Source organism: Ambystoma mexicanum, chromosome 8 (genome assembly GCF_040938575.1).
Source record: "Ambystoma mexicanum isolate Mex_15411 chromosome 8, UKY_AmexF1_1, whole genome shotgun sequence".
NCBI classification, from domain to species: Eukaryota; Metazoa; Chordata; class Amphibia; order Caudata; family Ambystomatidae; genus Ambystoma; species Ambystoma mexicanum.
Window position 1 is genome coordinate 1,687,063,904 of NC_090929.1, and position 14,356 is coordinate 1,687,078,259.

Genomic DNA, 14,356 nt, shown 5'->3' on the forward strand with positions numbered 1-14,356 from the left:
GGTGGAGCCCTGCGGAACCGACTCACCACTTCCCGACGACAGAGGAGATCTCCCTGCCGGAGAGTCTCTTCCCCTGACTGGTGGGAACAACCAGTCCCCTTTTCCTTTTTCTTCGCCTCAGGATGCAGTGGTCGAATTGCCCCTGCAGAGCACCTCAGCAACCGGATAGCCACTACCCCTGTACCGCGACCAAAAGGTGGTGCCTTGTGACGGAGCACTCCGCGGCTGGTCTCTTCCCTGGTGGTGCACCGGACTTCACTTTTCTTCGACGACAAGATCATCTCTACTCTTGGCAAAGACCAGACGTGCATACACCACCAGGAACAACTGCCCCCGCCGGAGCTGTCTCTCCACAAACAAGGTACCGTGTCAGCCTGGCTTCCCTTTCAGCCGGATCGAGTGAGGTGTCTTAATCCTCGCCTTTTCATTGGGTTGCCTCCAAGCTTTCTTTAACGTGTGGTTCTGAACTGGTTCCAAACTTTCCAATAACAATTTGCTATACGGGCTCGAACGCATTTCCACAAAGAGACTTTTTGGGACAAATCGCCTTGCCTCTCTCCGAGCAGGCCTGGCCTCTGAACTTTATGATCTATTGTGGTTCTTGTCTTCTTGCCTTGCATTTTTTTCACGTAAATTAGTGAACTGCGTTGACTTCGTAACCTGCCTAGTTTTTTTCCGTCCCATCCTAACTGATATTAGAGTGCCATCTAGGTTGAGGTTTACACCTCTGTCTGAAAATAAGTGATACCGGTAGAGCCTAGACTTGTCGAAATATTGTTAGGGGGATTGATCGTTTTCTACTTCGTAGATTAATTGTGATTGAAGTGTTTGCCGTGATAGTGCCATAGTGTTTTCCATAGATGTTCCATTATAAATAAATACCTTAATATCTTTACACTGAGCCTCGTTGCGTGTTTACTTGTCTTACTGCGAAGAATTGCCCTATATTGTATACTCCACATACTGCTTAACTCTTCTTGAGAGAAGTCTGACTGCTCAGCCACAGCTACTAAGTGAATCTGTGTGGTACAGACTGCTACCAAGTGGGTTTACTGCCAAACACCTGTAGTCCTAAATCTTTTGCAGTGGTCCAAGAGGGAACTGCACAGGTTTCCGCCTAACACTGGTGTACAGCGGTGGGATTTGTATCGAGTATACAGTTTAGAGTGCTTTTCGACACTTTAGGATAACTAACCACGAAGCTTAGCACTAAAAAGCAACTTTCAAAAAACATGTTTACGATGGAAACTTACAGTCAAGAATCCTTCTCAGGTGAAAATACTGAGAGTTTGCGAGCTCTCTGTAGGCAAGAGAATCTTTCTGTAAGAGGCAAGAAGTTAGAACTAATAGAGAGTTTGCTGACGAACCAAAGACTGGGTACTGGTTCAGAGGAGCCAATTTCTCCAGCAAATGTAGATAACAGTGATGGTGTTGATCTGAATCGTCATTCTGATGATAGCGATGAAGAGGCTGACGAGGACGGAGAGGCTAACGAAACTGTCTACCCTACTCCTCTACCTGCCTTACCAGCTGTGCCTACGGGGCCCATACCAGGTCCCACAAGTAACCCTGCTTATTTTGAACTTGAAAAAATGAAGCTCGAATTAGAATACAAACGGTTCTTGGCTCAATCTGAACGAAACCAAGAGCTCGAGTTCAGACGGATGAATGCCCAGGCTGAGCAGAAGCAAGCTGAGTTAAGACTCAGAGAAATAGAACTTAATCACGAGTTAGAGATGAAAAAGTTGTCTATAGAAAATGCTTCTCTCTCCTCTGGTTCCTCTAGGAGCTCCAGTCCCAAAAGACCCCGGATGCTGAAGGAATTAGTGGGTATGTATGAACCGAGATTGGATGTGTTGGATTGGTTAAAACTGTTTGAGTACAATCATGGGCTCCAGGACATCACTGGGAATGATTTACTTCCCTGGTTGTTCTCTAGGCTCCCTCCTGTTGCGACTGATGTGGTAATGGAGTTGGGGGAGGCGGATAAGACGGATTACGAAAGTGTGAAACTAGCTTTGATAGCTAGATTCGGGAAGACCCCTTCCCAGTATCTTAAGAGGTTTAGAACCCTCAAAAAGCATGATGGTACCCCTTGGGCTACCTGGGTGAGTGAAGGGTTGAAAAATTTAGAGGGATGGATTAAGGGTTACAAAGTGAACACTTATGAGGGTATGAAGAATCTTTTTATGTTGGAAACTATTTATGATTCCTGTTCTCCCGAGCTCAAACAGCACTTGGCTGATTCGAAGGAATTGGATTCCCGGACGCTAGCTAGGGCTGCTGACTTGTGGGTTGCCAACAGGGCTACTCACAAGGATTCTGTGGTAACTCAGAAGAAGGATGAGAGAAAACAGCCTAAAAAAGACTCAAAAGAGAATTCGAATTACTCAAATTACAAAGAGGGCCCCAAACAAAACCAGAAGGGTAAGCCACCGGGAAAACCACAGCAGCATAGTGTGTCTTCTGGTGCCAAACCGGAAGGAGGTCAGAACAAGCCACCATTCCAAAAAGCATTCGGTAAATGCTTTGTTTGTGGCTCGACTGACCACGTGAAAGGAGATCCCAGATGTAAGGGTAAACCTTCAGGGGTCCAGCTTGTCTCCTTAGCCTTCGCTCCAGAGGAGGAAGTCCAAATGGCAAGTGGAAACTTTCTACTGCTAGCTGACGAACCCATTGGAGTTTCAGCCAGCGTTTGTTTAGTATCTCTGGGGTTGTGGGAACAACAGAATTAAGATGTCTATAATTCTATCCCCGATAATACTAAAGAGTATTATAAGGACAGTGTCCAGGTGAATGGTCAGGAGACTCCTGCCATTAGGGACACTGGGGCCAGCATAACTGTGGTGGATAAATCGTTTTTTCAGGCTGAGGATGTTGCTAAGGCACCCAAACGCCTCACCAAGTTAGCTGGAGGGCCTGTGCAGATGCTTCCCCAATTATCAGTTCTCATCCAGTGTAACGACATGACTGTGAAGATACCTGTCAGCATACAGAGTGAGGTACCAGGACGCGTACTGTTGGGTAACGATTTGAAAACTCTCGGAGTTGTATCGCATACTCCCAGACCTCCTAGTAAACGGTTACAGGAGCTAACCAGACCCGCAAGAGAGAGGGCGGTACTCTCCAGGAGATGATGAAGAAAGAGATGAAGAAAGAGATCACTCCTTCTCCACTGGAATTGTCGGCAGCTGTCTCCAAGAAATCCAAAGTGAAAGGGAAACCTAAGACTTCTATCCCGAAACCAGCAGCCAACATTTCAGTGCAGCCAACACGGACTTCCCCGCGGTTGTCCAAAGTTGCACCCGTAACTCCACCTCCAGCTGAGGCTGAGAGGGAGGTACAACCCTGTGTGGTAGAATTAGACTCTGAGGAAGAGCTAATGGAAGGCCAGGAACTCATTGGAGATCAGGATCCTGTTGACCATCCTGAGCTGCAGTCTTTACTGGCAGAAGGTGGACCCAGCAGGGCAGACTTCAGTAAGGGACAGAGAGAATGTCCAACTCTGGAAGGTTTTCACCACCAGGCAGAAGCTCAGGCTGAAGGGCAAAAGCCTGGGAAATACAGGTTGCACTGGGAAGATGGCCTCTTCTATAGTGAACCGACCGAGTCTGCACCTGGAGACTACAAATAACTTGTAGTACCCCAAGAGAACAGACCATAGTTCTTGCAGTTAGCCCACGAGATTCCTTTGGCTGGTCACTTGAGTTTCAAGAAGACTAAGGAAAGGCTCTCTCTCTACTTCTATTGGCCGAAGATGGGGGCCGAAGTAGAAAAACACTGCAGGAGCTGCCACACCTGCCAGACCTCTGGTAAGGTTTGCTCCAAGAATTTGGCACCTTTAGTGCCTCTCCCAGTTGTGGGAGTCCCGTTTGTGAGAGTAGGGATTGACATTGTTGGTCCCCTTGATCCTCCAACCTCCTCAGGCAACAGGTTTATACTTGTTGTAGTAGACCATTCTACTAGGTATCCTGAGGCAATTCCTATGAGGGCTGTTACAGCTCCGGCTGTGGCTAAGGCCCTCCTTGGTATTTTTACTAGGGTCGGGTTTCCTAAGGAAGTAATCTCTGACAGGGGGTCAATTTTTATGTCCCACTACATGAAAGCCATGTGGAAAACCTGTGGAGTTACTTACAAGTTCTCAACAGCTTACCACCCACAAACCAATGGGTTGGTAGAACGGTTCAACCGAACCATGAAGAGCATGATAGGTGCTTTAGAAGAACCCCTTAAGCGTAAGTGGGACCTTCTACTGCCATGCCTTCACTTTGCTTATAGAGAAGTCCCTCAGGAGGTAGTAGGTTATTCTCCCTTCGAACTTCTCTATGGAAATCCCGTCAGAGGTCCATTGGCCCTGATTAAGGAGGGGTTGGAGAGTGCTCCTTCCCCCAAGCCAGTCAGAGTGACTGACTACGTGATAGGTCTCCGGAGGAGAATGTCGCACATGATGACGGAAGCAAGCGATAACTTGAAAGCTGGACAAGCATTGGTCAAGCACTGGCACGATCAAAAGGCTAACCTGGTTGAGTTCGCTCAAGACCAGCTCGTTCTCATTATGATCCCAACAAGGCAGAGGGCCTTGCAAGATAAGTGGATGGGACCCTTCAGAGTTGTGGGTAAACTCGGAGAGGTCAACTATCTGGTGGACTTGGGCAATCCCAAGGAGGCTCCGACAGTCTTTCACACCAACCGACTCAAAGCGTATGTCTCAAGACCCGATGTAGGGGCATTGCTTCTAGCATCATCCGAGGAAGAAGAAGAGAGTGAAGCTCTTCCGGATCTCCTCAGAGGCTTACCTTTAGACGAAAAAATTGAAGGAGTAAATCTCTCCTCCAATCTGACACCCGAGCAACAAGAAGAGTGCAAATCCATGTTGAATCAGTTTGCCTCTCTGTTCTCGCTTTCGCCAGGCTTGACCCCTTGGGGCCAGCACGACATACTCCCTGGTAACTGTCTGCCAGTCAAAAGCAGAGGATACCGAATGTCAGAAAACGTACGAACCCACATCAAAGGTGAGGTCAGCAAGATGCTTGATCTCGGGGTAATAGAGCCCTCTACTAGTCCATGGTCTAGCCCAGTTGTGTTAGTACCAAATGCCGGATCTAAAGAGCTTAGATTCTGCGTGGATTATAGAGCTCTGAATGCAGTCACCAAGACTGATGCCCACCCTTTGCCAAGAACAGATGAGTTGGTGGATAAACTTGGCGCCGCCAAGTTCCTCAGCACATTTGAATTGACGTCAGGCTATTGGCAAATAGCCCTGACAGACCATGCCAAGGAGAAAACTGCATTTTCTACCCCCGTTGGCTTATACCAGTTTAAGGTAATGCCTTTCGGATTGAAGAATGCACCTGCTACGTTTCAACGGATGGTAAACCAGGTTCTGAATGGGGTGGAGGACTTCTGCATGGCATACTTGGATGACATCGCAGTGTTCAGCAATTCCTGGGAACAACATGTAACCCACCTGAGAGATGTTTTGCAGGCTCTTGGACGAGCCTATCTGACCATAAAGGCGAGTAAATGCCAAATTGGACAGAGTAAGGTAGTCTACCTTGGACATGAGGTAGGAGGTGGAGAAATAAGGCCTTTGCTCAGTAAGATTGAAGCTGTGCAAAATTGGACAACACCTACTACTCAAACCCAAGTGAGAGACTTCCTAGGCCTCACTGGGTATTACAGGAATTTCATAGAGAACTATGGGACCATAGCTTCTCCACTGAATGTCATCTCCTCGCCCAAATGTCCTAAAACGGTTAAATGGAACGAGGAGTGCAATCAGGCTTTTGAAAACCTGAAAAAGGCTCTTTGCCAAGCCCCAGTACTCAGAGCTCCTGATTACCGCCAACACTTCATTGTGCAGACAGATGCTTCAAATGTAGGGATAGGTGCCGTACTCAGTCAACTGGATGGGAAAGGTAGGGAGCACCCCGTTTGCTTCATCAGCCGCAAGCTGAAGGATACTGAAACAAGGTGGGCAACAATCGAAAGAGAGTGCTTTGCTATCGTGTGGGCTCTGAAGAAGTTTAGGCCGTACTTGTATGGTTCTACTTTTGTCATTCAGACTGACCACCAACCCTTGAGATGGTTAATGCAAATGAAAGGGGAAAAACCCAAAACTATTGAGATGGTCAATCTGCCGGCAAGGGTTTGATTTCACCATTGAGCACAGGTCAGGATGTCACCACCAAAATGCTGATGGTCTCTCTAGGATGTATGTCATCGACTAGAGGTATGAGATTCATCCAGGAGTGGATTAAATCCTCCTGTCCCTTAGTCTGGGGGGGCGAGTGTTAGGGAGAATTCTCTGTTTAGGCTGAATTTCCTAACTTAGTGAGTCCACCAGCAGCTTTGCTGGATTTCTGGAGTTTGTTTTTTTCCATCCTGCCAAGAGTGAGACTCTTTTTCCTCCCACTCTTGGACATGAATGTGTGTAATTCCTTTGTATATCCATGTGTTCTATGGGCTATGGGGTCTTTTACTCCATAGGGTCTCATAGTTTTTCTATGTGTGTTACACCGCACCCTATGTGCCATAACACTGGGGCGTCCTAGCGGACCTCCACCATAGACTCCATACCCGGGGACTGACTACTGTCTCCCCTGGCATGTAAAGTCACCATTGGCTTTACCAGACCTAAATTTACCAACAGAACTAGTACAAACCATCTTATTGTGGACGTGCTAGTAGGGGTAATTTGACCCCGAACATAACCCTATGGGATCCATCCCATTGTTGGAGATTGATACTTTTCCTCGTTAATCTCTAACGTACCACGGTCTACTTATCTTAAATAAGTTTATCGGATGGTATTTTCTGCCAGAACTTGGTTTTTAAAATGGCGTCTGTGTTCGCCTCTGTGACTCCTAAACCAAAGGTTGAGCCCTTTGTTCCACTTTTGGCGGGCCTCTGGACAGAGACCCTCCAAAGTCATGCCATTCTGTCTGGGTTACCACATGGGTGTGGGAGGGGGTTTAGGCACCCTGGACCGAGTTGTCTTGCCAACTCCGGTCGCACTCTGGTGTGATTGGCCCAAGTGGTGAGCCTCCCCGCTCACTACTTAGCGTGTGTTGATTGACAGCTAGGCTGAATGAATGGGGGTTTTCTGCATAAAAGCAGGGCTTTTGGGACTGGATCTTCAGAAGTCGCCACAGGACCTAAGAATCCGACGAGGGTAACGCTGAGCCGACATGCACGACGACACTCCCGGTGGAGCCCTGCGGAACTGACTCACCACTTCCCGACGACAGAGGAGATCTCCCTGCCAGAGAGTCTCTTCCCCTGACTGGTGGGAACAACCAGTCCCCTTTTCCTTTTTCTTCGCCTCAGGACGCAGTGGTCGAATTGCCCGTGCAGAGCACCTCGGCAACCGGATAGCCACTACCCCTGTACCGCGACCAAAAAGTGGTGCCTTGTGACGGAGTACTCCGCGGCTGGTCTCTTCCCTGGTGGTGCACCGGACTTCACTTTTCTTCGACGACGAGATCATCTCTACTCTTGGCAAAGACCCAACGTGCATCCACCACCAGGAACAACTGCCCCCGCCGGAGCTGTCTCTCCACAAACAAGGTACCGTGTCCGCCTGGCTTCCCTTTCTGACGGATCGAGTGAGGTGTCTTAATCCTCGCCTTTCCATTGGGTTGCCTCCAAGCTTTCTTTAACGTGTGGTTCTGAACTGGTTCCAAACTTTCCAATAACAATTTGCTATACGGGCTCGAACGCATTTCCACAAAGAGACTTTTTGGGACAAATCGCCTTGCCTCTCTCCGAGCGGGCCTGGCCTCTGAACTTTATGATCTATTGTGGTTCTTGTGTTCTTGCCTTGCATTTTTTTCCCATAAAGTATTGAACTGCATTGACTTCGTAACCTGCCTATTTTTTTCCCTCCCATCCTAACTGATATTAGAGTGCCATCTAGGTTGAGGTATACACCTCTGTCTGAAAATAAGTGATACCGGTAGAGCCTAGACTTGTCGAAATATTGTTAGGGGGATTGATCGTTTTCTTCTTCGTAGAGTAATTGTGATTGAAGTGTTTGCCGTGATAGTGCCATAGTGTTTTCCATAGATGTTCCGTTATAAATAAATACCTTAATATCTTTACACTGAGCCTCGTTGCGTGTTTACTTGTCTTACTGCGAAGAATTGCCCTATATTGTATACTCCACATACTGCTTAACTCTTCTTGAGAGAAGTCTGATTGCTCAGCCACAGCTACCAAGTGAATCTGTGTGGTACAGACTGCTACCAAGTGGGCTTACTGCCAAACACCTGTAGTCCTAAATCTTTTGCAGTGGTCCAAGAGGGAACTGCACAGGTTTCCGCCTAACACAGAGAGAGAGTGAGACTGTGACTGACTGAGAGGCTGTTTCTGAGACCGTCAAACTAGGACAAAGGACTACAATGAAGGAGAAGGAATGTGAAGGACTGTAAAAAAGGCAGACTATGGCAAAGGATCTGTGATGAAGGTGAAAGCATAAGAGGAAGATGAGGGACTCTGAAGGACTGACAAAGGAGGAGGACTGTAAGGAAGAAGATCTTTGATGGACAAGACTCTGACAAAGGAGAAGGACTGTGATGAAGGACTGTAAAAAAGGTACAGGGATGAAGGACGATGGCAGAGAAAAAGGACTATCATGAAGGTCCTTCAAAAAATAGAAGGAAAGACTTTGACAAAGGAAAATGATTCTTACGAAGGTGACGGCCTTTGATGAAGGCGTATGACTGTCATGAAGGACTGTGGTGAAGGAGAAGGACTCTGATGAAGGACTGCAGGGATGGAGAAACACTGCCTCCCAACACCCTTACTCTGCTCTTGCTTCTCTGTGTCATTGTTTTGGCCCCAAGGTGGCACATGTATGCCGAAACCAAAAACAGACACAAAGGGTGTATACACTACATTTCCTGGCATGCACACCTTTACAACTTCTCCTTAATGGATGAGAACTGTGACGAAGAAAGACTGTGATGAAGGAGGGGCCTACGATGAAGTATTGTAATGAACGAGGATTGTGATGAAGGAGAGGCCTATGATGAAGTACTGTAATGAACGAGGACTGTGACGAAGGAGAGGCCTATGATGAAGTACTGTAATGAGCGAGGACTGCGATGAAGTAGAGGCCTACGATGAAGTATTGTAATGAACGAGGACTGTGACAAAGGAGAGGTCTATGATGAAGTACTGTAATGAACGAGGACTGTGATGAAGGAGAAGGTTTATGATGAAGTACTGTTATGAACGAGGACTGTGACGAAGGAGTGGTCTATGATGAAGTACTGTAATGAACGAGGACTGTGATGAAGGAGAGGCATATGATGAATTACTGTAATGAACGAGGACTGTGACGAAGGAGAGGCCTATGATGAATTACTGTAATGAACGAGGACTGTGATGAAGGAGAGGCCTATGATGAAGTACTGTAATGAACGAGGACTGGGATGAAGTAGAGGTCTATGATGAAGTACTGTAATGAACGAGGACTGGGATGAAGTAGAGGTCTAAGATGAAGAATTGTAATGAACGAGGACTGGGATGAAGCAGAGGTCTATGATGAAGTACTGTAATGAACGAGGACTGGGATGAAGGAGAGGTCTAAGATGAAGTATTGTAATGAACGAGGACTGGGATGAAGGAGAGGTCTATGATGAAGTACTGTAATGAACGAGGACTGGGATGAAGGAGAGGTCTATGATGAAATACTGTAATTATCTAGATTTGTGACAAAGGAGAAGTACTATGTCAAGGTCTCACGAACGAAAAGGACTGTGATGAATGTTTTTCTGTAGAATTTTTATAGTGACAAGGTGGCACTTTTATGTGCCAAAACCAACAGCATAGGATGCATACACTAAGCTTTGATGCACGCACACTGGGAAGGAAACAATAAATGTTTCCTTAAACAAACCCATAAGCCCAAAACAAAGATACATTATCAAAGCTAGCTTTGCTAACTTTCAAAACTAAAACATTGTGTGTACATAAGTTTAGCAGTTCGGGCTGTCTGTCTGAGCAATACTTGTGTATCTTTCACTATGCAAAACAAATGCAAAATGCACCAAAGCACTTTTCATTGGAGCTGCATAACATTTCAATTGTCGGTTGGATGTACACCAAAGTTATAAACTATAGGCGTTTTTGCAAAATGTTTATGCAATGAGGTTTCACCTTAGATATAGGGAGACAACCTTTATCCAAGTGCAGGGCAATGCTTTCTCCTCGCCAAAACCATCAGGCAGCACTCTAAAAGAGATTGCTGGAGGCTACTTTAATGTGGGGCCAGGACGGGATTGTCAGGTTCATTTTTTATTATAATATCCTCTAGTTCCAGTTTGACCTATCTGACCCTTTGTAATTGGTTGCAAGGAATATATGTGGAGTAACATGCAATGGAGTGCACACCGGAAATGACGCAGCCGATTGGTTTCAAAATCTCTCTGTGTGTAGGTTTTTGTCTTCCTGAAGCACTGAATTCACCACTGTCAATTCCTCCAAAAAGCAGTCCATGCAAACCCGCTCTGGGGGGCTTAGCGACCAGAATAGATAATCAAGATTGTGAATGAGTTGTCAAGATTGTGTTCTCTGACCGTACACCTTCACACATTGCTGGTTGGGTTACAATGCTATCTTGTTTTTCCCACTTAATGTACTTTTGTGGATTTACGGCTAAAACTTAACACACTGATTGTTCTGTTTTTCCAGTGATTAGCCCCGTCCGCCTCGTGGATGGTGGGAACGAATGTGAGGGTCGTGTTGAGGTCTTCTACAATAACTCCTGGGAGTCGGTGTGTGACACCTACTGGAACCATTTCAATGCAGAGGTGGTGTGCAGACAGCTCGGGTGTGGAATGGTGCACTCCGCTCCTAAGAATGCCTATTTTGGACAGGGGGATGGAAGGATTCTCCTGGACTACGTGAACTGTCACGGGGACGAGCCCAGCTTACTGCACTGCCGTCACATAGGGTTCTATAACAATACGTGTGGTCACTACAACGACGCGGGAGTCATCTGCTTAGGTAAGCGTGTGGTCTCCTACACCAGGTGCCACCATACTGAGGTTACAAAGACCTGATGTGGACAGAGATTGACATCAATGCATTTCTTTGCAGTTCCAATTTGTTATGTCATTTTTAATTGGATCTTTTCCGCAGTATATCACAGATCTTCATATTGGGCCAAAGTCCTGCATCAAAGTCTACAGGATGCACCGCCCCATTGCATCCTCTGGAATAAAGCATGCTAGGCAGCCTTCTAGGAAGACCTCATTGACTTCATTCATTGAAAAGTGGCTCATTTGAATGTTTAGGTACTTTCAGTGCAACAACTAAAATCCCTTTCCACTCCTTGTTGAATTCAGATTCAGCATGTGTGAGTCCATGTTACCCACTTTATGCCCCGCTGGCATTTCCATGATGACACTCTTTGTCCCCACGCTCTGTCATACTCGTCTCACCTCTAAATTACACATTTGGCCCAACCACAATGTTCTCCTTTTCACAGGACTGGCTCTGTGACAATAAGAGGGATTATCATCTCTTAATTTTTCTTTTCTGTTTGTATTGGCTACCTATAATGCGCCTATACACAATGTGTTTCAAGGCGCAACAAGACAAGAGGGGCGACAGGGAGGACAAAACAACGGTCCTACTAGGGCATGTGACATTTGGATCATGGAAGTGCAGTAACAAGAAGGTCAGGGGAGGGGATAAGGGGCATGTGCCGGTCATGGTGGAAGGGCCCGTGAGAAAAAGCGAGTGCCAAGGGAGGCCAGGTGGGCAGAGCCAGGGGAAAGCAAAGATTGCACAGGAAGGAAGGTCCACAAGATAAGGGCGAGGTAAGGGGCTACAGGCCCAGCAAGACTAGTGTGGGGGGAGGGGCCCAGAGAGGCAAGTGTGAGAAGGGGGTGGGGGTCAGGGCAGCAAGGACAGTGGTAGACTGGACTAGGAGGCCCAGTGCCCTCTAAACAGACTGTAACCTTAACTATGACCTAAAATCTCCAGAATCACTCTACCTCTGTTCCAAAACCTTCCACTAACGCTAATTTCTACCCTGGACTCTAATATAACACTAACCCTTAGCACGCATTTTATTTGCATGTCACTCAATAGAAAGTAATGGAAAATGAACAGTGAGCCTAACTCCAACCCCGCCACCAGCTCTCCACAAATGACATAGCCATTGCACAAACCATTGCCCTAACTCAAACCATTGGCCTGATCCAAACCATTGCCCTAACCCAAACCATTGCCCTAACCCAAACCATTGCCCTAACCCAAACCATTGCCCTGATCCAAACCATTGCCCTAACCCAAACCATTGACCTAACCCAAACCACTGCCCTAACCCAAATCATTTCTCGAACCCAAACCTTAGCCTTAACCTAACTGCAACTCTGCCACTTTATCTAATGCTCTAACCACTAGGTTTATCCTAAGCCCTATCCCACGCCATCATCCCCAGCCCTCCCCAAAGTCCCTATACCCTTTCTTAACACTTACCCAAACCATTACTCTATTAGCCCTACCACCACCCCTATCCTAACACTTACCCAGACACTTGATCTACCCAGTGACTAACCACACCTCAACACCAGCAACCACCCAGCAACCACCCTCACCCTAACTCTAACCAACATCTTTACTCTAACCCCTACCCTATCCTTGCCCCAAACCAGGCAATCACAAGCCCACAAAACCCTCCTTGATCCTCACAATGTCTTCGCAGCGCTACATTTCTGCTGCATCTTTCCACTGCATTTTTCTTGGCACCCCGTTTTCACTGGCTACATTTTTGCTGGCCACATTTTCACTGGATACCCTCGCATTGTGTCGGGGCCACAATGTTAAAGGAATTCCAGAATCCTGGCCCAATGCCGGAGGCCAAGACTGGTGACTGATATCATCTTAGATCGATCTCAGCTGGCTGTTCAGGTAGTGCCGCAACCCTCCATGAGCAACGTCCTATTCTCCGACCTGCTCATGTGATATTGGATACGAGTCCCATCGGTGCGGTGCGGTGTGTGATGCTGCTTGCATTGTCTACGCCATGGGGTTCGCCCATGCTCAGCTGTGACCCTCTTATCAGACCTGTCGCTTTCCCTAGCTGCCCTCATCTCGCCTCATGAATTGCTGCTCCCTGTAAATATTCCAGGCTCAGGCCGCAGCTGGCACCGCAGTGCTAAGGACTGTCACTTGTTCTCTGCGTGTTCTGTTGCCCAACATCACATACCGAGCCATCTGCTAATTCATTTTGATCAATTGCATTCGCAATTAAGTCTCTGACAGGTGATATGTTACTCACTGGATACGGGTGAGACCCAGGCATTTTCTCTAGACAAAAGCGTCCACTACCACCCCCATGCAGTGTCATTCAGGTGACCTGTCTGTATGCTTCTCTCACGTGAACATGACACTGCCTTCTGGCCCTTCCTCATCTTCCTCTGCCTCGGGATAGCTTGCAGCAGTTCCAGCCTCAATGTAACGTTGGCAGTCGTGTTCGATACATCCCAGACTTGGGGAATGACCCCATCACTGCGTCCTTTACCTGTGACATACTCCCATCTGTCATCGACTGAAGGTCCCACTTGTGAAACGTTCCATCTTCTAGAACATAACTCTCAGTTGAACAGCAAGAGGTCAGATTAGTTTTCTGTGTCTGTCTAGGCCACCCAGCTGCCTTAAGCATTGGCACTTCTTTCAGAGAAAGCTTTCTCCTAGCTACACCTGTCTTGCCCCGTTGCTCCTTCCAACAGATCCTCTTTTCCCAGTTGTTTCAGACTTTGTTTGGTAGCATCCTACAGGCTGAGGGTACCTGGATGAACCTGAACTTGCTGGCCTAGGGAACCCCCCCCCCCATTTCATTCGTCATGCCGCACTTCCACGGTGCAGTGCCACTATATCGTGACACGCCTTCTCATCCTCCAAGGCTAGGTTGTTTTACTTCCTCGTTAGTAATTTCCTGAGCACCTCTCTTCCCCATTCGGATGATAAGCCTTGTCCGCTGTCAGAGATCCTAACAGAAAGTCTCCCACTTGGCACTATCCCACTACCCAGAGGCAAGTACTGGTTCAGCCAGTGGCATCGTGTGTTGGCAGTGACTGGAAAGGGTCCAAGCTGGGACATTTATGAAGTGTAATGCAGTGGTGCCTCTGGAATGTTCTGTACCCAGTGATCTCTAGCTGCACGTGTCTGCCTCAGGCCCATGGCCTCAGTGGTCAAACCACACCTCTGAGTTAAACTTTGGCTCTGCACCCCTACAGGCCTTTCCGCTCTTGTGAGCTGATAGTTATCAGCCCAAGAGGGGCTGTGACATTGAATTACTTTCTGACTTCATCAATAGGCATTTCAGGTTGCTCTTTCA

At 47.3% G+C, this 14,356-nt stretch overlaps 1 protein-coding gene across 1 annotated transcript in view; it reads left to right on the forward strand.

Annotated features, from left to right (window-relative positions):
* The window catches only part of LOC138473453 (deleted in malignant brain tumors 1 protein-like), a 79,230-nt gene that overhangs the window by 18,729 nt on the left and 46,145 nt on the right, over positions 1 to 14,356 (forward strand). Inside the window, exon 4 of the mRNA XM_069612104.1 lies at positions 10,699 to 11,013. Coding sequence (XP_069468205.1) covers positions 10,699 to 11,013 — 315 coding nt within the window. The remainder of the gene's footprint in view (positions 1 to 10,698; positions 11,014 to 14,356) is intronic.